We start from the raw sequence: 23,595 nt of genomic DNA, 5'->3' as shown, positions 1-23,595 counted from the left end.
AGTCTACACAGATTCCAATTAATAGCAACATTTTTACCTAACAAAAATGCCAAGGCTCCCCTGAAGGACCACCTGAAGCGTAAATATGAATATATATCTATATATATATATATCTATATATATATATATATATATATATATATATATATCAAATCAAATTTATATATATATATATATATATATATATATATATAATATATATATATATATATACACACACACACACACACACACACACACACACACACCTTGCCAAAATATATATGTAGATTAGTGCCTCCTGCTGTTCAAGGGGAGGATTCTCTTTAAGCAGTACATTCCCATGAACGTGCCCGTTATGGGATTACAATGTACACTGTGTCCACTCATCGATTCAAAGTGTAAACAGGGAAGGCTCAGATTCGGCCATCTAGCTGCCCCCCATGCTTGCAGACCGCTGATAATTGTGTGGGACCTTGTTTTTCCCCTTTTGGCTACCGTATGCATGTAGATAACTTCTACAATGAGATCCCTTTGATTAGGGCTTTGTACAGGAGATACAATGGTTTGTGGTACAATAAGTCCAAACAGGAAGGGATTTCCACGTCAATTGGTAGCCAACAAACCGAGGAGAGGTAAAAGCAGTGCTCTGTACTGCTGGCAGTTAAATACACTGACAATAAAAAAAAAAAACAACATGTACCACCTCACCATCATTCAAGATAAGGCTACTGTAGCAGTTCTTGTGCGAGGTCAGGACACACACAAACAAGCCAAAGTGTGTCCTGGACTACAATAAATACATGGGAAGGGTACAATGCTGCATGGAAGACCATGCTATAGTACAAGAAGCTTGACATGTACATGGTCCAGATTTCTTTGTACAAACGCCTATGTAGTGTACCTAAGTACAGCACCAGAGAATTTTAGATCTCCAGCCTTGTGTGTGATCAGTGTTGGGGTAACGCATTACGTTAATAACGAGGCAATAGCGAGGTTTTTATTGGAGTAATAGTATTACTTTCCACCAAAAAATACAATAGCTCATCTCGTTACCCTTTCTCTGGTGTGCACCGACATTGGTGGTCTTTTCTATTTTCTAAAGCAAAAGTACATTTCAGTTGTAATCGCAAATTTTAACTGCTCTTTATTGAATTTTCAGTCATCACGACATGCCGCCAAACCGAAAACACTAACAACTTGTCTTACGGTAGTCCCTAAAGACTGAACTTCTATTTTCCCTAAACACATGGAAACCTTGAACACAACAGCTCTCATTTCATGCATGCGCACAATCAAGATTAACTGACTTGAGTACAGAGCTTAATAAAAGCATAACAGAGAATCTGACAGTAACCCAAGCTTCTTTTGATGCGATACAACAAAGACTATTTAGATTTATAAACAAAACATTTAAAATAGTTTGACAATGTAATTAAAAGAACTCAAATTGCATGTGTAAGAAAAATACTACAGTATAATTGATGCACAGTATGTGTCTACAAAATACATGTGTCTCTATTACGTTAAGTAATTTATCTAACGCAATGTTTTATTTACATTGTCAATTTTTTTCCCTGCACTAACGTTCGCTATTCTCTCATAAAAAGCCTTTATGTAACATAAGTTTCTTATGACTTGCACAAAGTCGCATGTGTTGTAAGGATTACAATTTACTATATCCAGTAAATGATTAAGAGTTGCTTGTTTATTATACTACATATTTTAAAAACGTGTTTGAAACATTTAATAAATGAATTACCAGACATACAGCTAATTAGAAGACAAATGAGTGCAAATTGCCAACCAGCTTCCAGATCTAGCATAGCATATTTTGCATATATCCCCACTGGAACATTGAAGCACATAAATACCAGCTTTTTCCCTTAACATTCTAATCTGATAACATAAAAAAAGCTACTTAAGCATACTTTCTGACGCTAGTCTACAGACAAGGGAAATCATGTATGTGACAGGGCACCGTAATGAAGGCTCAATTTGCAGCTACTACAGCAAATCAACAGGAAAGACACGATTGGTCCACGATTCTGTCATCAGCTGGATCCAAATAACGCCCTCTCTCAAAACCAGCCAGTCAACCTCCAAACCGTTTCCGTTCTTTCCGCACCAGCCAATCCACTTCTTGCCTGCTTGAATGATGCCCCGCCTCCAACAAGTTTTGAGTCAGACTCAATACTACACCGACCTTCAACAAATGTACATGTCCAGATAAATTATAATAAGAGTAAGACCCCAATAAATAAATATGATAGCAATAAACTAATTTTAATAATAACGTTTTCTCTAAGTGTATGTCGTTTTTCTAATCTAATTATATTAGGGACTATTTTCCTCAGCAGAATGTTACCTGGTGAAATATCAGAAGTTCAAGGTAAATATAGGTTTTAAAGTTTTTTTAAAAGAGAAAATAAAGAAATAAATCATTTTCTAATAGAGATAGAGCCCTCTCGATGCGGGCTCTACCGTGTGGTAGATGATCTTGACTTTTGTTAGAGCCCTCGTCTACGGCTCGGAATGCATAACTCCAGTCGTGGTCATCTACCACACGGTAGAGCCCACATAGACGGGCTCTATCGCTTAAATAGTAATCAATAGTCAACAGCTGTTTTGCAGGACGACAAAATTAATATAATGAGTAATATAACAAGCTACCTTTTTTATTAATAAGGACATTATATTAGTTTTTTGCTTTAGAAACGAGTAATAAGTTACTTTATTTCAGCAACGTGTCCAACACTCTGCGATACAAGAAATACCAGAGACTGAAAGATAAGGAACAGTGGCAAGGCTTAGTGAATGGCATTTTATTCGAACACTGCTACAGTCTGGGAGAAAAGCCAAGACACAAAAAAAGGAGCCGTGCATGTTCCCACAAGGGCATATGGAGGTATACATGCTGTCCCTCTCAGCCAGGCCTGTTTGGAGGAGTGTTTTAAACAGTGTCACACTATAAATGAGTACTGGAAGGACTAAATAAACTCCAGAACAGGCCACCATGACACATGTTGTACAAGTATCTGTTTTTATGTTGTACGACAACATTACCTCAGGGTCCAGAAGAATTATGGGTAACAAACCATTGATGGGAGATTAAGTTATGTTACCCATTCCTAAAATCCTTATTTTGTACATATTCAAAAAATGTACTTATGCCAGGGTCTCTCATTCTTTGGTGGTGTGCTGGGCACATCAAATTGGGGTTGGTGTTATAGACCATCGACTGTATAACTCAAGGTGGAAAGTCAAAGTGGCTTGGTCCTCACCCCCTGGCTCCCCCCCCCCCTGCTGTTACTTAAACCCTTGTAAAAAAAAACCTTAACATAAAAAATGAACAGTCCTACTACAGTAGCAGACTCAGTTTACCCTGCCTCTGGGTTTCTGATCACATAATTTCCAGATTTTTTTAAAATCCATTGATGGAAATGTCTGGTCTACTTTTAATGTTTTCAAGCAAGTTGGCTACATCACTGCCACTCTCATGTCCACTTCGATATCTGACACATTATTTCTCGTTCAGCGCTTCTTTAACTTGTCTGTATAGCAGTCTGACAGAGGGCAGGATCGTTACGAGTACTGTATGCAACCCTCTGATTGGTGAAAGTATTATTGGCGATCCAATCAAAATAGGCAATAAAGCCCAAATAAAGTATCCGTTCATTATATAGGTTAACATGTGTGCTGTAAAAAATATGCTGAACCTTCTAAAAGATGCACACATAGACATACGCAAATCCAGCAGTTTAAAAGTTTCTAAAATCTTACATCAAACATTAGGATTTTAGGAGCTAAATGTGATGTAGGTATAACAGAGTTTATGAAAAAGTAGCCTTTTGACCAAAAATACACAAAAACTTGATGCCAATGAAAACTTCAGAATGTGACAAAAAAAAAAAAAAACATTGATATTAGATGGACTTCCACCGATGGCTTCATTAACAAGATTTGTGTTTTATAATTGATTGCTACCCAAAAATTCTGTACCTTGTCAAATTTGGTTCTGTCTGCCACATCAAGGTCTGAGGCAGACATGTTGCCCATATCCAGCAATGAGGATGACTGAGATCTGCGACTTCCTCCACCCTGGATTGGTAGTTTGTTGAGGCTGGATGTTGAGCCAGTGAGCTTTCCTGAACTCCCATGCAGGCCTGACACACACAAGGACAGAATGGTGCAATTACTTTCAGCACGGTTAAATGGTTTTTACCATACTTAAGGCCACGTATCTTCAACAAAATCTAGAATTTTGCATTTTGGTATGATCAAGCAGCTATACATTGCTATAAAACCACTTTTTTTGTATTGGACTTATATGTAGTGCGGTTTAACCTTTTGAAAGATAAATAGATAAAAGCTTTTCAGCAGTCAATGTATTTATCACCTTTAAAAGAAACACAACATTGACATGACGACAGCCATAAAGCCTGCAGAAATATTAATGTTAATGACTTCATATAAATAACGTTTGGAAACACCACTGTGGCAGGCTGGTGAGTGGATAGAGGCCCAGAGACAACAAACAAAAAATCTTTAAACACAAATAGAAAAACAACAAAACTTACAAAAAAATAAGGTTTCCAGGCTGGGCAATGCCTTCACTGGATTCAAACTTTCAAACATACAAACAAAACACCAACCTGATTCCTCAACTCCCTCCTCCCAAATGAGAAGCAGAGGCCTCCTTTCATGTCAGGTGACTGGGCGCAGATTGATCATTAATTAAACTAATCATCTAATCAACCCCAGCCACCTGAACACAATGAACCCAGGCAGGTAGGGGAATTTAACCCCATCCCTGCCAACCACGTATTCTTTAAAACCATAAATGGGACGTAATACTATAGAAAGATGAAATGTAGCAAGAACTGCTTGGTGGGTATGAAAAGCAAATAATGAATAGCTTTACAAAGCTGTTTTTGTTTTGCTAAATAACTGCATAAACCAGATCATCCAAATCTGTTTTTGTACAGTATTGGACCACAACTTTTTACATGCGTTAGAACAGCCAAGTCAGAAAAAACAAAACCAGTCGTAAAAAGATATGTTACACACAAAAACAGGACAGATTACAAACAAAGTAATCCAATACAAGTTGCCAATAGTGGACAAGTTTGGGTCTCTGAACAGCATATAAACAATTAATCTTAAACCCACTGCCTCTGGTAAATAAATATAGTCTTGTACAAAATCACTGACACTCAGATATTCCCTGCATAAATACACACAAATGTCTTTTCTGCCCAGGTTCTGTATTCAATATTGATGAAAGGAATAAAACAATTGTAGCTGTATAAAGAATAAAAACAAAACACTTAACAGCATGCTAGTAGTGTTATTTATTGTCAGTTTTACCTCCAACATGAATTCAGTTGCTTTAAAATATGACCCCCCCACCCCCACCACTTACCTTCCTTAAAAATGCTACATAATTTGATGCCAGTCTTGTAAAATTAACCTTCAGATAAGTTCTGACATGTACAGTACAATTTAAACTGTTATTCATTTTCTGGTACAATGGAGAATGCAACATGTGAAGCAAACACACAGATTAAGCTTTTTAATGGTGCAGGAATACTTACTCTCTGTTTCTTGCTTCACAGCACTCTCTTTTCGAGGAAGCGTGGCTGTGGTAGCAGATTAGATTGCAGGCATCAAAGACAAAGACAGGTTAGCATATGTTTGTCACTAAGACCGTGCAGCACAGGGCAAGTTAAAAGTTAGTTGTGAAAAAAGCAAAACAAGCATTAGGACAACTACTCACTGAAAAGAAATGTAGATGTTAAAGACCATAAAGAAGACACTGTGCAAGACACTGACCAACCTCACAATAGAAATGTCTCAGCACGAATCAAACCACTCACTGTAGTGCATATCATATCAGCTGGATTTCATTTTTTCTTTTGTTGGTATGTCCTCTGTGTTCACTTTACAGCTTGCTACTAGGTTGTATGTATCTGCATTATGAACTAAACTAACTGTGGATAAATATTAGTTGCTTTTCCCTTGCAACACGTATTTTGTTGTACTATTGTGCTGCACTGAGGGTCATTCTTGACAAACTGAATCGAAAGCTGGGCTCCTCGACTCTTACTGTGATCACTGGAGGACAAACAAGTCCAAAAATGAAAAGCAACTGCTAAAACATGCAAGATACTATAAATTTAAATGTAGTGGTTTCTCTAAATCGTGGGATGTAGGATCATGCTGGTCAGCTCATGGAGTTTACCCTTTAGGGTTACAGACACTGTATATGCTTCTAGTGCTATTTTAAGTTATATATTTTGTATGTATATATTCTCTATTAAATAATGCAATTTTTGCAAAAACTTTACAAAGTATACACGCACACACATTTCATGTGCCTAGAAAGGAAAATTATTTCTGCATTGTTAAAATTCCTTCAATTTCATGCACAGTATGCAATTCAGATTATGTAATCAGTATTTTCAACAGTGAAATAATTAAAAAACAATCTATTAATAAAAATGTATCTTACCAAACTTTTTGCCCTCTTTAGTTGAGCCTGTCATTTTAATCTTTGCAACTTCAAAAAAATCTTTAATTTCCCGCTCATACAATCTTGCAATATAATCAACATAATTCTGCAAAAAACAACAAAAAAAATAATTGTCGTCAACATTTGCTGTGGGATCTCTATGGTTTTAACATGCTGGGTTTCTTATGAATGAACAAGGTAATATACATTGTGAATTTTGAAGCAGCATTTGCCAGAGGACAAACTGGACCCTAACAACTTGAAACGTAATAGTGGAAATTAGATGCTGCATCTCAGTTGGTATACCAGGGATTTTGTTAGAGAGATCTAATTGAAGCCACCCAAGTTTGTGCGGTTTGCTCTATAACAGTAATCACAATATCAAATTAACTTTCTCATTACAATGATGCATACTGACTTAACTGGAGTCTGACAGACTCATAGAGAAATCTATCTGTACGATAACCTTGATGGTGATTTGTAAGGGCCTGCTGTTTCATAATCTTCCAATTAGGATCAAAATTATCCAGGTGCCAGTACCCTGTTTTTCTGAATTGTCAACTGTAACATTTGTAGGGAAAGGAATTTGGAATAGTTTCCTATTCGAATAAACAGGGTGCAAAATTTCTGTGTATTTGATTACTAGTCCCCGCTTTAACGCTCCCAAGAATAAAAGGCAAATGCATATGTGTACAAACAGCCAGCGTACCTGTGTAAGCCGGTAAAGTTTAGCCAGGTTCACAAAGTACACAATGTCCAAGATGTGATTTTTTCATACTCTATTTCCTTACACATTTTTTTCCTGTTGTTTACTGAATTAAAATACAGCTCAATGAAACTTGTACCAAGACGCAGTTTAGCTGCAACGATACAGCGTGTATCTCTTCCAATTAAAGCTACAGTAGCATACAAAACAGAGTACAAAATAATCATTTTTGCTGTTTTCAGAATAAAATAACACATCATATAGAAAACCAAATAAATATTCTACATTGTTTTAATTCTAACATTTTTCAGAAGAAAAATGTTTTAAAAAGTGTGTCTTAAATTCGAAGGAATACGATAATTTGTATATTTCAAAATAAAATTGTAACAGTGTTAGATTTAAGATTGTATATGATATAGTTTACACATCTTTACATGTTTCTAACATTTCATACTTTGTGTAATTTGCTTTACTTTTGGACTATACTTATATTTAATGTTCTGTTTTTGGTTATTGAAGTCACGTTGACTGTAAATATGTACAAATCTGGACCCTAATGTAATACTTTGACTTTTCAGCATCCTTACCCCTGTTAACCCTTCATACTTCTCACGCTGAGCATTCTTCAGCCACTCCATTAGTTTTGCATATCTGAGTAAATCTCGATGCAATGGGTTGTGCTTGGGCAGTGACAGCTCAACAGAGTGCTGAGCCAGTGTAGCGCTTTGGTCATGACCCTGTGGTAAACAAAAAGTTAAAAATCTAATATCTTTTTCACATAGGAAAATGTGAGCCCTACAGAGTGATGCTAATACACATTGGATATGATTAATTGGCATTATTTTGTCACCTATAAGTATTTTTAAAAATGAAAATTTGCAGCCAACCCCACCTACTGAACAGTATTGAAAATGGCAACCTGAGTACATGAAGCAAAACAAGAAGCAGGAGGTTAACACACACAAGCCACAAACATAATGTTTCTTATATATGCGTAGTTATTTTTGGAAGTCAAAGTGTGAACATACTATTTGCATGTAAAATGAGTAAAAGCTCTACCATCATTCCTTTGAACAGAAACATTGTACCTTCATATTGTAAGCACCGAGTTTAGCATTAAAGCTCCATGTTCCGAGTTCATGTTCATATATTTTGTCTCAGTAGCCACAAATGAGATGAAAATGCAGACTGCCTCAGGTACCCTACATGGTAAAAGCATTTTTAAGCTTACATAAAAAATAAATAACTGGCATTTGAATTTTTACACATTTTACAGAGCACTATGGTGCAATGCACATTTTTTGGTGTTTTGTTTTAAAATTCATTTCCCCCCTTTTGTATTTATGGTTAGTTTCATTTTGTCTTAAAGGGTGAAGCTGCAAGGTTATTAATTTTTTTAAATTATTTTTTTAGGTTAATGATCACAATGGAGTTTCCTGGTCTGTAAAAGATTGTTTATATGCAACTGCAGCATTCCTTTGATTGCGATATCTTTGTAATGTTAATATAAAGGTTTTTATATCTATATATATATATATTATATATATATATATATTATATATATATATATATAATATATAGTAGCACAATATCTTTTTGAAAACACGGCAATGCAATGAAACAATCCTTTGTTACAAAGTGTGTATAACAAGTTACAGGATGCTCCTGATAGAGGCTGCCATGCTGGACTAAGGGTTTTGTGAACAGAAAGTACTACTTTTGCCTTTTTTGATTTACAAGTGTTACTGTTTCAAACACATGTTAAATGCAAGATAAGGCCTTGTCAGAGATTCAGGTTCGCTCTTTTGTCATTCATTTTTTCACTTTATCTGAAACTAGTCAAAAATTGAGTTTTACTCAATAAGATTTAAAAAAAAAAAAAAAAAAAAAAAAAAAAACGCAAACCTTTAGCACATAGCGAGTCATAAAATTATTGATGGGCCATGTTAAGAATGTTCAGACAGAACTTTAAAAAAAAAAAAAAAAAAAACACTCACTTTAAATACTAGGAAAGCTTAATTCTTTATAACAGTCAATTTTATTTTCCTTAGCAATATGCTATTGAGGAATTATTTAAAAGGACTACAGTGCTAAATACCTAAATGGGTTAAACAGGTAAAAACAGTACAATTACAACACATGCAACTCCATAGTTCTGAAGTTTGATGAAGCACGATGATGTTCAAGTTAATGGTGAAGCAGGATGGAAAACAGGGTGTACTCACAGGAAGTGAAAGAAAGGAAGCCCTAAAGAAGTGGGGGAGGGTCTGAGTGAAGTGATTGAACTGATTGAAAACAAAAGGCAAGTAATTAAAGTATTGACAAAAGACAGGATGAAAACACACAAACTATAACAGACTAGAGGTCGAAATACAAATAGTAAAGATAATTAAACCTAACGTACCATTTCAAAACTTAAGGCAGGGCTAAGGAAAGATCTCATGTGCATGACAAATCACTGCCGTTTTTCTAAACTGCATACGTTTTGCGTCATGTTTTGTATCATTTACAGCACTTCTGAAAGCGCATGTGAAGATGCCAACACCCAGAGTGAAATGAAAATTTGCTTCCAAATGTTTTTAGAAAAATGTTTAGAAAAACATCCTTGATCACGCATGTGACAGCAGAGGAAGCTGAATAAGTGTTTCTTATTTTTTGACAATTATTTGTGTTTTTCTAGGATGAGTATACAAAAACAAATGAGGCACGTCTTTCCAAAAGTCCACAAAACAAAATTAATGTACAGTGACCACAAACAGACCACAAACACTGGTTAAAAGCACATTTTAATATGTATTGGTCTTCTTAAAATGCATTACCCTTTTTTCGGTTCCAGAATGCATATAAAATGACCCAATCTTAATGAATTGTTGGTAATTTACTTTAGACATTTTAAAGAATGATTGGTGAGAAAATGTAAAAATGTAAATTGTTTTTAAAGCCTTTCCTTAGCCCTACCTAATATATGTCATCACAACATATTTACAAGGGTAGCTATACAATGATTAAAGGACACTTGTGGCTTGTGTCTTCGCTATAGGTTACAACAGGATGTAAGCTGTCTCACAAACTTAAAAATAAACAGTAATGAAAATATGTCTTACTGCACATTACCATTTTATTTGAACCCCAACTGTTGGTTCATGGCCATGGGACTTATTTAAAAAAATATGAAGGAGGCTGTTCTTTTGTCACCAGTATATGTTTTATATACAGTAATCTGTCGTGTATCTGCTCGTCACATATCCACCCTGACTGTTTATACGCCATGATCAATCTCTTCAGCAATGTTAGTTTATTATTGAACAGATCAGTTCAGAGACTGTAGATTGCTGGCAGTGTCACATGAGCTGTTGTTCAGTGTGTTGATATGTAAATAAATCCTGTTCGCCTGCGGGGCGTATCAACTTCAACCTCCATCTCGATCTCCTGCCTGTCACTCAGCAGCGAATGCACACACCCACACGGCAGATGGCTACCCTGTCACAAGCATTAATACGCTGTATCTTTCTAAACAAGGGATTTAGGGGAGCTCCCTAATAAAAGCTTAATCTCAGAACAATAATTGTGTGAATATAGTAATTGTTACAGCTGTGAAGGGCTATGCTCAAAGATTAATTCACTAGCCAGGAATTCACATGTAGTTCTAAACCTTTGAAGGTTAGTCAGGAGGCATTCACTCACTGTTTTTTTTTTTGTTTTTTTTCCTCTCCGTTAACAGAAACCGCCTGACAATGTCTGAATACTATAAAATCACACATTAAATGTCACTCGCATGCAAAATTCGATCTTTTCATTTGTCTAATGCATATTACTTAAACAAAAGTTGTTGTATTAAAATCCACTACTTCATCGTTATTCGTAGCAACTCTATATGGCGCCACTGCCGTGTATGGAGTAGGGTATATTATGCCAAAGCACTGCGGGGGTACCTATAGCGGTTACAGTGTACAAGACAGTGTAAGAGAAGTGCTATGGCAGAATATGTTTGAAACATAAAAAATATACGCCAACACTAATAAGTTGAATTTAGAAAACTAAGCACCGTCCTCGGCCCACCCCCCTCCAGCTTGTGTTATCCATAGGGAAACCTTTAATTTCTTAATTCGCCTTCGACAGCAAAGCGTTGAATAGCATAAGCTGGATTGAAAGAAACGTCTCAAACCCTATGCTGTTTGGGACTTTTTTGTTAAATGCCCAGACGACAAAAAAAAAATAAAAAAAATGAATGCAAACTGTGCAAGCGACTATTGATGTATCATAGAGGCACAACCAATCTCCAGGGTCACTTGACGTGGTGGTGGTGGTGGTAGTAGTAGTAAAACATGACTGATAACATGCTTGGAAAAGACTGTAAAATAAAGTTTTGTTTTACCTAAGTCTGCTGCAATGCAAGCTTACTGTATATATCGCAAGCAGCACAATTATGTGTAAATAAACAATGTATATTTTTATTTAAATTATAAAAACATGATTACTGTTTTATAACGTATTTTTAAACTACATGTCAATGTTTTATTTCATTTATATGGATTACCTGTAAAATAATAATTTTCAATCAAATATAAACAAGTAACTATGATGGCATCACCAGTAAACTGTGCAAATTAGTACCATTGAAGGTTAGAACCTTCCTTCGGTAATGTGTTCTGAACTTCGAAGGCCAAAATGTACCCTTTGTTGCAATCTTACAGCTGTGTATAATGGTGTTTAAAACGGGATTCATTATCTGCCCTTACCCTGGCCTCACCACAGTCGGACATGTGACAGATTACTGTATAGTGAAACAATGAGTGTAATTTTTATTGAAATGTTATCAATAAATGAAGTCCACTTAAAGTGATCCAATCTAAACTTTTAACAAGACATGTGTCTCTAATATTTCGAGGGGGTTGCCTCTCATGAAGATGTTCAATTACTTAAATCATTTCATTTTTGGTTACCCTAATGGGAAAAATCAGTAATGGTATTGATGTGTATAAAATATGCTTACCAATATTTTCAATTTGAGCAATAGAACAGCGCCAATTGTAATACAAACTGTATCTGGGAAAGTAAAACCTGCCAATTGTACATGGTGTAATTTATACATTTTTAGCCCTTTATAAGTGTTCTTGATATTACAACATGACCAAGGGAACTTTCAGAAGCAGAAGAAATACAATCTACCCATAATGCAAAAACTAAAGTGTACATTGTGAAATAAAAATATAATAAAAGAAGATATACCTGGTGAACAAATACGTTGTTAAGATGGTTGGTAAGTCTCCTTGCAAACTGTTCACGCAAATCATTGAACAGGTGTTGCTGCTGTTTCACGGCATGAAGCTTGTCATGTCCTGTCAATGAGAGAGTGAACGATTCAGAAAACATATATACCAGGGATATCAAACTCAGTTTCACCAAGGGCAACATTTTTTCAGTCAGCTAAATAAAAAACTAGCAATTACTGCAATCTTATCCCATTGGTTTTCTGAGGGTGCAAGCACAGAAACACAAGAAAACAATACATTTCTTCAGCACTCACTTGTATGCGCACTTTTAATAAACAAAACACAAAGAAACAAAAAACACTGTCCAGGCTGGGCAGACTTAAACTACACAGAGACAAAAATAAAATATCACAAAAAAAATAAAAAAACACCTCACTTCTCATGGCTTCTCTCCACTCCTCTCTCCTAACGAGGAGAAGCTGGGCTTTATGTACCCCAGCCACATGTTATCATGTATTTACAGGGCAAGCCTCAACCCTGCCACAGAGCCACAAAATAGAGTTCTGCGGGGGTCCGATTTTTACAACCCGCTTCAGACCTGGACCAGCTACTACAGGACACGACCCAAACCAGCAACAACACCGTCTTCTTACCGACGACCCAACCTGCTTTAATAAGATCTGCAACCCGGCCCAAACCCGCAAGTGTTTGTCCTTTACCTACTGCCTGCGTCAACTGACTCTCAAGCACTCACATTAACACACAGATATCTATACCATTCTCCACAGACTGAGTTTACACAACAGGCTATACAACATGATCGCTTTCTCTAGTGGTCAGGATATATTTTAACATTGTTATATATTAACTATCTCTACTTAATATAAAATACCGGTCTATTCCTTTCGTGCCACCAGTTGAAAAGGGAGCTATACCTGTGCTTTCACAAAGATGATGATTTGTAATATCAGCAAGCAGATGCGATAAAAAGATCTTGCGGATGTATCAAACAAGCGAGAACACCACTGACTTCTCCCTAATCGCCTCCTGCTTTAGTGCAGGAAATACTGGTACATTTACTTTCTGATATGTTATGTGGTAAAGGGTTACAGACTAGAACACAGAAAACATTTTTGGCAATTCAAATTCAGACCCAAAATAATTTTAAACCTGAATCGCAAACCGCGAAAAAGTTCATTCCGACCCAAACCCGACCCACTTTTGTGGGTCACCCGCAGACCCTGCGGGTACCCGACCCGATGCAGGATTCTACCACAAAAGTTTGGCATTTGTTCAAATATTCTTCACACAAACAGTACCTGGTCTGAGTGCTACATTCATGCACTGCAAAAGTGCTTCCGCAGCATCAGTACAAGCTTCAATGCCCTTTGATGAAGAAAGATCTCCGTCCTGCAGCGCCTTTATATGACCTTTTGACAAGTCCATATGGTTCTATAAAAAATGACAATATTTAATTGACAGTTGATATCCATGCAGTTTTATTCAATTTGCAGGAGCAGTTCTCAGCCATTCAGGGCTAGTACAGCAAAACCATTAGCTAGATCAGTGGTACTCTTAACAGCTTCAAGTAACAACATTAGAACTTGCTTGGAGAAAAAACCTAGACTAGATTGGACCTCAAGAGTTGAGTACCACTGACCTAGATTATAATAACCTCAATAACTTATATTGCATGTTTATAAAGTTAAACAAATGAGAAGTTAAGAATATATAGGTCAAAATGAAAGTGTGACTCACCAAGGATTTATACCTAAGGTTTCACAGACTGTGATTAATAATAACCTTGGAGTACATAATGTTACCTTAAGTAAGGTAATCCAAGATTAGTGCCAATTGTTGTCTGTGAAACCACCTCTTAATTATTAACCAAACTTCTACCTTTCTCATACATTACAATTACTAACAAATTCTGTATTTGGCTTACATGTACTGAGTAAAGGAGTCTGTAAAGTTTGAAACCTAGCGGGTAGTCATTTTTGTAATAATTCTCTTTCTTTTTTTAAAAACACAGAAAGTACTTATAATTTGCAGTTGCCCTCAGAGCTTTTGCTTACCACAAGGAATTCAATCTCTTCCAGGAGCCTGACGTTATTGGTATTGCTTAGCTGTATTAGGTGATTGCTCTGGGAGATCTGGTCCATCTGCTCCTTCACACTCTGCAGCATCTCCTCATAACTGCTCAGCTTCCCCTCAATCGTATCCACTTCATTCAGAGCCTCATCAAGCAGCTGCATCAGGGTGTTCACTTGCTTCTCGGATGCCATGATGGACTGAATGTTGGCCTTAAGGAAAAAAAAAAGTGTGCATAATTTGCAGGTCTACTTATAATATCTACAAAGACAACTGATAATCTATTAAGTGTTTCTTTTATTCAGTTTATCAATTATACACATTTTTTCAGCAGGACTGAACATCATTGAGCGACCTCTGTTTCAGCTGTCAAGCCAACTGCCTCTTTTTACTAACAAAGTGAGGCCCAACCGGGGCTTGCCTGACCAGCACCGGTCACTGAAATACAATGAGGTGAACTTTACCAAGCTGATTTTCCTACCTAACCCTGTGGGAATACAGAGGTTAAAGCAGCGGTCACTGTAGACCACACTCGTGTTATGCACTCCAAACAATGCTTTTACTAGGTGAACCAGTGTGATTTCTCTCTATTTTTGATAATGACTCATTTGGTATTTGGAAGCAGCTGTGCTGGACAGTTAGTGTTAATATACTGATATGTGTTTTTTTGTCTTCAAAATTATAAAGTCTAGTAGTTATGATATATACAGTGGTTTGCAGAAGTATTCACCCCCCTGCAAAGTTTTCACATTTTGTTGACACCTGAGCTTACTCCACGACGCTTTCAAATTAGACTTTACATGTAGAATCTACACAAACTACTCCACAATGATAGTTAAAAATGCATTTAGAATAAGCAAGACTTACAGAGAAAAACAGATTAATCTCAGTTGCATGTATTCAACCCATTTGCTACTAGAGCCCTAAATCAGCTCAGGTGCAAATGTTTGACAGGTCACTAAATTAGTGAAATGGTTTCAGCCTGTGTGTACTAAAAGTGGTTTAACTTGTAGATAATTTACCTCAGGTATATAAAAAACTTCAAGCTGCAACTCGCACAGTGATCCAACAAAGCAACCATGAAAACCAAGGAGCTTTTGAAACAAGTCAGGGATCAAGTGGTAGAGGCACAGAGCAGGAGAAGGGTACAAGAAAATTTCAAAAGGCACTGATTATCACTCTCAGCACTGTGAAGTCCATTGTTAAGAATTGGAAGATGCATCATACCACACAGACACTACTCAGATCAGGTCGCCCTACCAAATGGAGCAGCCAGGCAAGCAGGAAACGGGTTCAGGGTGTCACTCTGAAGGCAACAATGACCTTGAGAGATCTGCAAATTTCTGTGTCTGAGATGGGAGTCAGTGTTGACGCATCAACAATAAGCCGGTCCCTACACAAAGCTAGCCTGTATGGACGGGTGGCAAGAAAGAAGCCATTCCTCAAAAATCCAAATCTTAAAGCATGTATGTAGTTTGCAAAAAGCATGTAGATGATACTGCAGACAGGTAGAAAAAGGTTTTGTGGTCAGACGAGACAAAAATGTTACTTTTTGTTCTAAATTCCAAGCGTTACGTCTGGTGTAAGCCCAACACTAAACATCATCCAGTCAACACCATCCCAACTGTCAAGCATGGTGGTGGCAGCATGTTATGGGGATGCATCTCTTCAGCAGGGACTGAGAAGCTTGTCAGGATAGAGGGGAAAATAGATGGCGCAAAAGTACAGGCGAATCTTTGAGGAAAACTTGTTTGAGTCAGCCAAGACTCTGAAACTGGGGAGGAAATTCACATTTCAGCAGGATAATGACCTGAAGCACAAAGCCAAAGACACACTGGAGTGGTTAAACAAGAAGAGAATTAATGTTAAGAATTAATGAGTGGTCCAGTCAAAGTCCTGACTTGAATCCAATCGGAAATTTATGGCGAAACCTGAAGATTGCAGTCCATCGTCAACAAACTTATCAGAACTAGAGCAATTTTCCGGTGAAGAATGGGTAAAAACTTCACCATCCTACTGTGCAAGGCCAGACCTATCCAAAAAGACTCATAGCAGTAATTGCTGTAAAAGGTGCTACCAAGTACTGACTTAAGGGGCTGAATACTTATGCTACAGTACGTTTCATTTTGTACATTTTATTTGCAAGTTTTGCTGACGTTTAACCTCCTCCTCATATAACAGTGTTCATTTAACCACTACAGCTTTGAATTAAAAAACATTTGTTTGAAAAACTGCATAAATTATTTGTAATTCAACAAAATGTGACATTATTGGTAGGGGGTGAATACTTCTGCAAACCACTGTGTGTGTGTGTGTGTGTGTGTGTGTGTGTGATTATATATATATATATATATATATATACACACACACACACACACACACACACACATAGTGGCTTGCAAAAGTATTCAGACCTCTGACCAATTCTGTCATATTACTAAATTACAAATGGTACATTGAAATTTCGTTGTTTGATATTTTATTTTAAAACAATAAAACTCAGAATCAGTTATTATAAGGTGACATTGGATTTATGTTGGGAAATATTTTTAAGAAAAATAAAAAACTGAAATATCTTGCTTGCATACGTATTCAACCCCTGTGCTGTGGAAGCTCCCAGTTTGCACCGATGAAAGAAATTGCCCTAACGAGAACACAATTACCTTACTATTGGCTCCACCTGTGAACCATTAAAGTTGCTGTCACATTTTCTGGATAAAAACCCCACTGTTGAAGGCTCATTGGTAAGGCTGTGAATCTGAAGGAAAATGAAGACCAAAGAGCATTCTGCAGAAGTTAGAGATAAAGTAATACAAATGCATAGATTAGGGAAAGGGTACAAAATAATATCCAAGTGTTTGGATATCCCAGTGAGCACAGTTGGATCAATAATCAGGAAGTGGAAGCTGCATCACACCACCCAGGCACTGCCAAGAAAAGGCAGTCCCTCAAAACTCAGCGCTCAAACAAGGAGGAGACTTGTGAGAGAAGCCACAGAGAGGCCAACAATCACTTTGAAGGAGCTACAGTTTAGTGGCTGGGAGTAGAGTAATGGTGCACCAGTCAACCATATCAGAGGTCTGCATAACACTGGCCTGTATGGGAGGGTGGCAACAAAGAAGCCGTTACTCAAAAAGTACCATCTGAAAGCACGTCTGGAGTTTGCCAGAAAGCATGAGAGTGACCCAGCTACGATGTGGGAAAAGGTTTTGTGGTCAGATGAGACCAAGATAGAGCTTTTTGGCCAAAACTCAAAGCGCTACATGTGGCGCAAACCTAACACTGCCCATGCCTCAAGACACACCATCCCTACAGTGAAGTATGGTGGTGGCAGCATCATGCTGTGGGGATGCTTCTCATCAGCAGGGACTGGGTATCTTGTTACAATTGAAGGAAGAATGGATGGAGCAAAATACAGGAAAATACTGCAAGAGAATCTGCTTCAGTCTGCTAAAAAACTGAAGCTTGGGAGGAAATTCACCTTTCAGCAGGACAAGGATCCCAAACACAAGGCCAAAGCAACACTGGAGTAGCTCAAGGTGAATGTCCTACAGTGGCCCAGTCAAAGTCCTGATCTCAATCCCACTGAGAATCTGTGGCACTATTTGAAAATTGTGGTCCACAAACATCGTCCAACCAACCTGAACAACCTGGAGCAAATCTGCCAAGAAGAATGGGCCAAAATCACTCCGACACTGTGTGCAAAGCTGGTACATACTTACCCCAAAAGACTTAAAGCTGTTATTGCAGCGAAAGGTGGCTCTACCAAATATTAATGTGTGGGGGTTGAATACTTATGCAAGCAAGATATTTCAGTTTTTTATTTTTCTTAAAAATATTTCCCAACATAAAACCAATGTCACCTTACAATAATTGATTTTGAGTTTCTGTGTTTTAAAATAAAATATCGAACAGAATGAAATTTCAATGTACCATTTGTAATTTAGTAATATGAGAGAATTGGTCAGGGGTCTGAATACTTTTGCAAGGCACTGTATATATATATATATAGTACCAGTATATAAAAGTTTGAGTACACTTGCTGGAAACTAGGTTTTTTTCATAATTGACAATGTTTTACGTCATATACGTTTCTGTAAATACTTGAAAATGAAAACATGTTACAATATATAAAACAAAACATAAGGAGTATCAAACCAATGTTCAAGAAAATTGAAAACTGTCTCTAAATCTTGGATTCCTCAAAATAGTCACCCTTTGCCTTAATAACAGCCTCACAAACACGAGGCATTCGGTTAACAAGTTTCAGCAGACAATCACTCGACATGTCTTCCCAGCTCTTCTGCAGCAATTCTCAGAGATGTAGCACTTGTGGGTAGCTTTGCTTTGACTCTTCTGTCCAGTTCGTCCCATTCAAATTCTATTGGATTGAGGTATGGAGAGTGGGCAGGCCAGGTCATTGGATTGAGTTGTCCTTCACTTTCCTTCTTCGCCAGATAGTTCTTGCACAACTTTGAGGTGTGTTTCGGGTCATTATCTTGCTGAAGAATGAATGACTGCCCAACTAGCCGTAATCCTGATGGAATGGCATGCCTCTGAAGTATGATATCATAGCCATGCTGGTTGAGCTTGCCATGGACTTGGTAAAGATCACCAACTCTGTCACCAACAAAGCAACCCCAGACCATAACACGGTCTCCTCCATGCTTGACAGTGGGATCCACACATGAAGAACTCATGCGCTCACCCACTCTGCGTCTTACAAATACTCGACGGTTGAACCCAAATATTTCAAATTTTGACTCATCGGTCCATAAGACCGACTTCCACTCCTCAAACATCCAGTTGCTGTGTTTTTTGGCCCAGGCAAGTCTCTTCCTCTTATTCTGCACTCTTAACAATGCTTTCTTTGTAGCAATTCTTCCAGTTAGGCCAGCTTCACGCAATCTCCTCTGAACAGCTGATGTTGAAACATCTGTACATCTAGTAGCATTTAGCTGAGCTTATATTTCAGGGGCAGTTAATCTCCGGTTTTGCTGATTTGTGACTCGAATGAACTTGTTCTCGGATTCTGAGGTCACACTTGGCCTACCTGACCTTGTTCGGTCCTCACGAGTGCCAGTTTCTTCAAATCGTTTGATGGTCTTGGCCACAGCAGTTACAGACACTTGCAAAGTTCTTGCGATTTGTCTTAAAGATTGACCTTCATTTCTTAAAGTAATTACAGACTGTCTTTTTTCTTTGCTTAACTGAGCGTATTTGGCCATTTTCTGCTCTCTTACATTCACGAATGACAAACTTGTGCCTATGCTACCTATATTTATAGTAATCATGGACCCTCACTTGTTAACAGTAATTGATGACAAAAGGTTAATTAGGTAACATGCTAGTTAACTCAGAGAACATCTAACAAAAACACTTTTATACTTAGGCCAGTGTTCTAACTGAAATGTGTACAGACTGAAATCCCCTTGCTTTGGGTGACCATTTCATTGAAATAGACAAGATTTATATTTTCATTTAAAAATAAAATTTTTGAATGCAATTCACTTATGATTATCAGCTTATATAAGTACACGTATCATATAAAGAAATATTAAGTGTTTATAGACAAGTTCATACAGTTAAAAGCATAGATAATCATGAAAACCTGGTTTCAAGCAGGTGAACTCAAACTTTTGACTGGTACTGTATATATATATATATATATATATATATATATATATATATATATATTAATATAAACGTCGGAGTGATTTTGGCCCATTCTTCTTGGCAGATTTGCTCCAGGGTGTTCAGGTTGGTTGGAGGATGCTTGGGGACCGAAATTCTCAAATAGTGCCACAGATTCTCAATGGGACTGAGATCAGGACTTTGACTGGGCCACTGTAGGACATTCACCTTGAGCCACTCCAATGTTGCTTTGGCCTTGTGCTTGGGATCATTGTCCTGCTGAAAGGTGAATTTCCTCCCAAGCTTCAGTTTTTTAGCGGACTGAAGCAGATTCTCTTGCAGTATTTTCCTGTATTTTGCTCCATCCATTCTTCCTTCAATTGTAACAAGATGCCCAGTCCCTGCTGATGAGAAGCATCCCCACAGCATGATGCTGCCACCACCATACTTCACTGTAGGGATGGTGTGTCTTGAGGCATGGGCAGTGTTAGGTTTGTGCCACACATAGCGCTTTGACCACAAAACCTTTTCCCACATCGCAGCTGGGTCACTCTCCCATACAGGCCAGTGTTATGCAGAGCTCTTGATATGGTTGACTGGTGCACCACTACTCCACTCCCAGCCACTGTACTCTGTAGCTCCTTCAAAGTGATTGTTGGCCTCTCTGTGGCTTCTCTCACAAGTCTCCTTCTTGTTTGAGCGCTGAGTTTTGAGGGACGGCCTTTTCTTGGCAGTGCCTGGGTGGTGTGATGCAGCTTCCACTTCCTGATTATTGATCCAACTGTGCTCACTGGGATATCCAAACACTTGGATATTCTTTTGTACCCTTTCCCTAATCTATGCATTTGTCTTAGTTTATCTCTAACTTCTGTAGAATGCTCTTTGGTCTTCATTTTCCTTTAGATTCACATCCTTACCAATGATCCTTCAACAGTGGGGTTTTTATCCAGAAAATGTGAATGCAACTTTAATGGTTCACAGGTGGAGGCCAATGGTAAGGTAATTGTTTCCTTGTTAGGGCAATTTCTTTCATCGGTGCAAACTGGGAGCTTCCACAGCACAGGGGTTGAATACTTATGCAAGCAAGATATTTCAGTTTTTTATTTTTTCTTAAAAATATTTCCCAACTTAAAACCAATGTCACCTTACAATAATTGATTCTGAGTTTCAGTGTTTAAAAATAAAATATCAAACAGAACGAAATTTCAATGTACCATTTGTAATTCGGTAATATGAGAGAATTGGTCAGGGGACTGAATACTTTTGCAAGCCACTGTGTGTGTGTGTGTGTGTGTGTGTGTGTGTGTGTGTGTGTGTGTGTGTGTGTGTATATATATATATCTATATATAAATATGTATAATACATATATATATATATATATATACATATACACACACACACACACACACACGCATATATTTAACTGTTTTAGCTCAAAGAGCCAGCTGCCCAACATTTCGAATGTTGTACATATCTTTCTCAAGGGAGCCTGTGTTTGAATCAAAACATTGGAGGTATTTATAGGTGTTTAACGGCATGAGAACTACTTGTTACTGTTTATATTCAAATCCATTATTTATTCTTACATGATGTAATGGTGTTCTGTATATAGTGACAAATTTTACTCACATCTTTAAATCTATATTCATTCTAATTAACATTATTTTATATGAACTTATATTTATATTATCATGCAATGCTGGTTCTGAGGATCAGCCTTGATTTGGCCTCCCCAGTGCATCAGCATGCACAACTTTTGAATTAATTTTGTTTATTGAATTATTTTTAACTTTTATGTATTCATCGGAATTAATTACTTCACTCTTTTCTGTCAAGTCCCGCTGGCATAATCATGTTCAGTCTATTTATCCATTTACTTTCTTTTATTGTTCAACATGTCGCATTGTCTAATTTTAGCTGTTCTAATACTACAAACTTTACATAATTTATGTCATGTCCTTGACTGGTGAAGTGCTGTACTATTGGTTCATTCATTTTTTTTTTTTTTTTCTAATTAAATGAAAGGTGGTCCAGTGTCTCCCACATATTTTATTTCATCACATTTTTCACAGGCTATTCCACAAACAACATTGTTATTTTTACAGTAGATATTAGTATTTAGTGGATAGTTCTTGTTCTTATGTTTAATTATTTTTTTTACTTTTGTCCATGTAGTTACGCTCTTTCCAAACTATCTTAGAAATATTAGGTGAAAGTTTGAGACACTTTTGACCTTTTTCTCTTTATTTTTATAATCTAGATCATCTCTTTTTAGTTTATCCACTTTTCTTAACCCTGTCTCTATCATTCTTTCTTTGTATGCTGTATTTTTAAGATTTGTTTTTAATACATTTCTTTCTTTTACATAGTCACTTTCCTTAGAGCATATTCTTTGTATTCTTATTCCTAGACCCTTTGGGATTGCCCTTTTACTGTGTATTGGATGTGCAGAGGACATGTGTAAATATTGGTGCATGTCAGAAGGTTTACAAAAGAGGTCAGTCTTAACTAAACCTTCAAGTTTTACTACGGTATCTAAAAATTCCATTTATTTTCTTGTCCATCGAAGGCCCACTTTAATATTACTGTGTATTTAATTTGCCATTTTATGAAACTGGAAAATAAATTCTTCTCCATGTGTTCAAACCCCAAAAATATCATCTACAAACCGAATATATTCTAAAGGTTCTCTTTCCGATTTTCTAAGTAATTGTTCTTCCCATTTCCCTATGTATGCACTAGTAAAAAACATTTCTAATTTAGATCCTATTGCTGTACCACTGTTTTGTTTGTAATTTTTATAAACAAATGAAAAATAACTGGTTTTCTAAAACTACATTGAGTATGTTCAGCACCTCTCTGATTTATCTAGTCTATTATCTAGTGCTTTTTGACAAGCTTCTAAAGTTTCTTTACGAGGGACACTTGGATACAAGGATTTTATATCCATGGAAAATAAAATTGTATTCTCTGGAAGGTTGTGCTTTAGTGATTCAAGTCTTTTTAAAAATTGTATTGTATCCTTAACGCAGCTTGGTAATTTCTCAGTGTGTGACCTAAGTTGTTTTTCTGCTATTTCAGAATCATTCGCATAGGGTGATTTCCTTTGTGCATTTTAAGATTTCCTCTTGCTAGGCCTGTTCTTGCGTCTGCATGTATTTTTTAAATTATTTTTCTATAATGCCTTTATTGCATAGTCTCTCTGCAATTTCCTTAACCTCTTTTACCGATTTATTAATCTTATTGCGTTTAACTTCTTCATATATATATCTTTATTATTTAATTCACATTCTACAGATTTCTTATAGTCATCTGTGTTCTTTATCACTATTCCTGAACCTTTATCTGCTGGTCTTATACCTATATCATCATCATTTAACAACTCAGTCATAGCTTGCTCTTCAATATTGGTTAAATTAAGTTACATTTTTTCTTTAGTCTGACTATAATTTCTTGT

The 23,595-nt window shown here is 36.9% G+C and overlaps 1 protein-coding gene across 7 annotated transcripts in view; it reads right to left on the bottom strand.

The window, feature by feature from the left end:
* Positions 1–23,595, bottom strand: part of LOC121320101 (exocyst complex component 1-like) — a 48,242-nt gene that overhangs the window by 15,900 nt on the left and 8,747 nt on the right. For 2 of the 7 annotated variants that reach the window (XM_041258321.1, XM_041258331.1), the window contains 8 exons: positions 14,488–14,715; positions 13,732–13,864; positions 12,429–12,538; positions 9,425–9,484; positions 7,787–7,936; positions 6,494–6,599; positions 5,577–5,621; positions 3,982–4,145 (listed from right to left, as the gene is read on the bottom strand). In XM_041258321.1, the coding sequence (XP_041114255.1) occupies positions 3,982–4,145; positions 5,577–5,621; positions 6,494–6,599; positions 7,787–7,936; positions 9,425–9,484; positions 12,429–12,538; positions 13,732–13,864; positions 14,488–14,715 (996 nt within the window). The remainder of the gene's footprint in view (positions 1–3,981; positions 4,146–5,576; positions 5,622–6,493; positions 6,600–7,786; positions 7,937–9,424; positions 9,485–12,428; positions 12,539–13,731; positions 13,865–14,487; positions 14,716–23,595) is intronic. The other 5 variants (XM_041258348.1, XM_041258358.1, XM_041258367.1 and 2 more) reach the window with 3 other exon arrangements.

The sequence above is a fragment of the Polyodon spathula genome, chromosome 1 (genome assembly GCF_017654505.1).
Source record: "Polyodon spathula isolate WHYD16114869_AA chromosome 1, ASM1765450v1, whole genome shotgun sequence".
NCBI classification, from domain to species: domain Eukaryota; kingdom Metazoa; phylum Chordata; class Actinopteri; order Acipenseriformes; family Polyodontidae; genus Polyodon; species Polyodon spathula.
The sequence above is the reverse complement of the archived record's forward strand: the minus strand, read 5'-3'. Positions and strand labels throughout refer to the sequence as shown.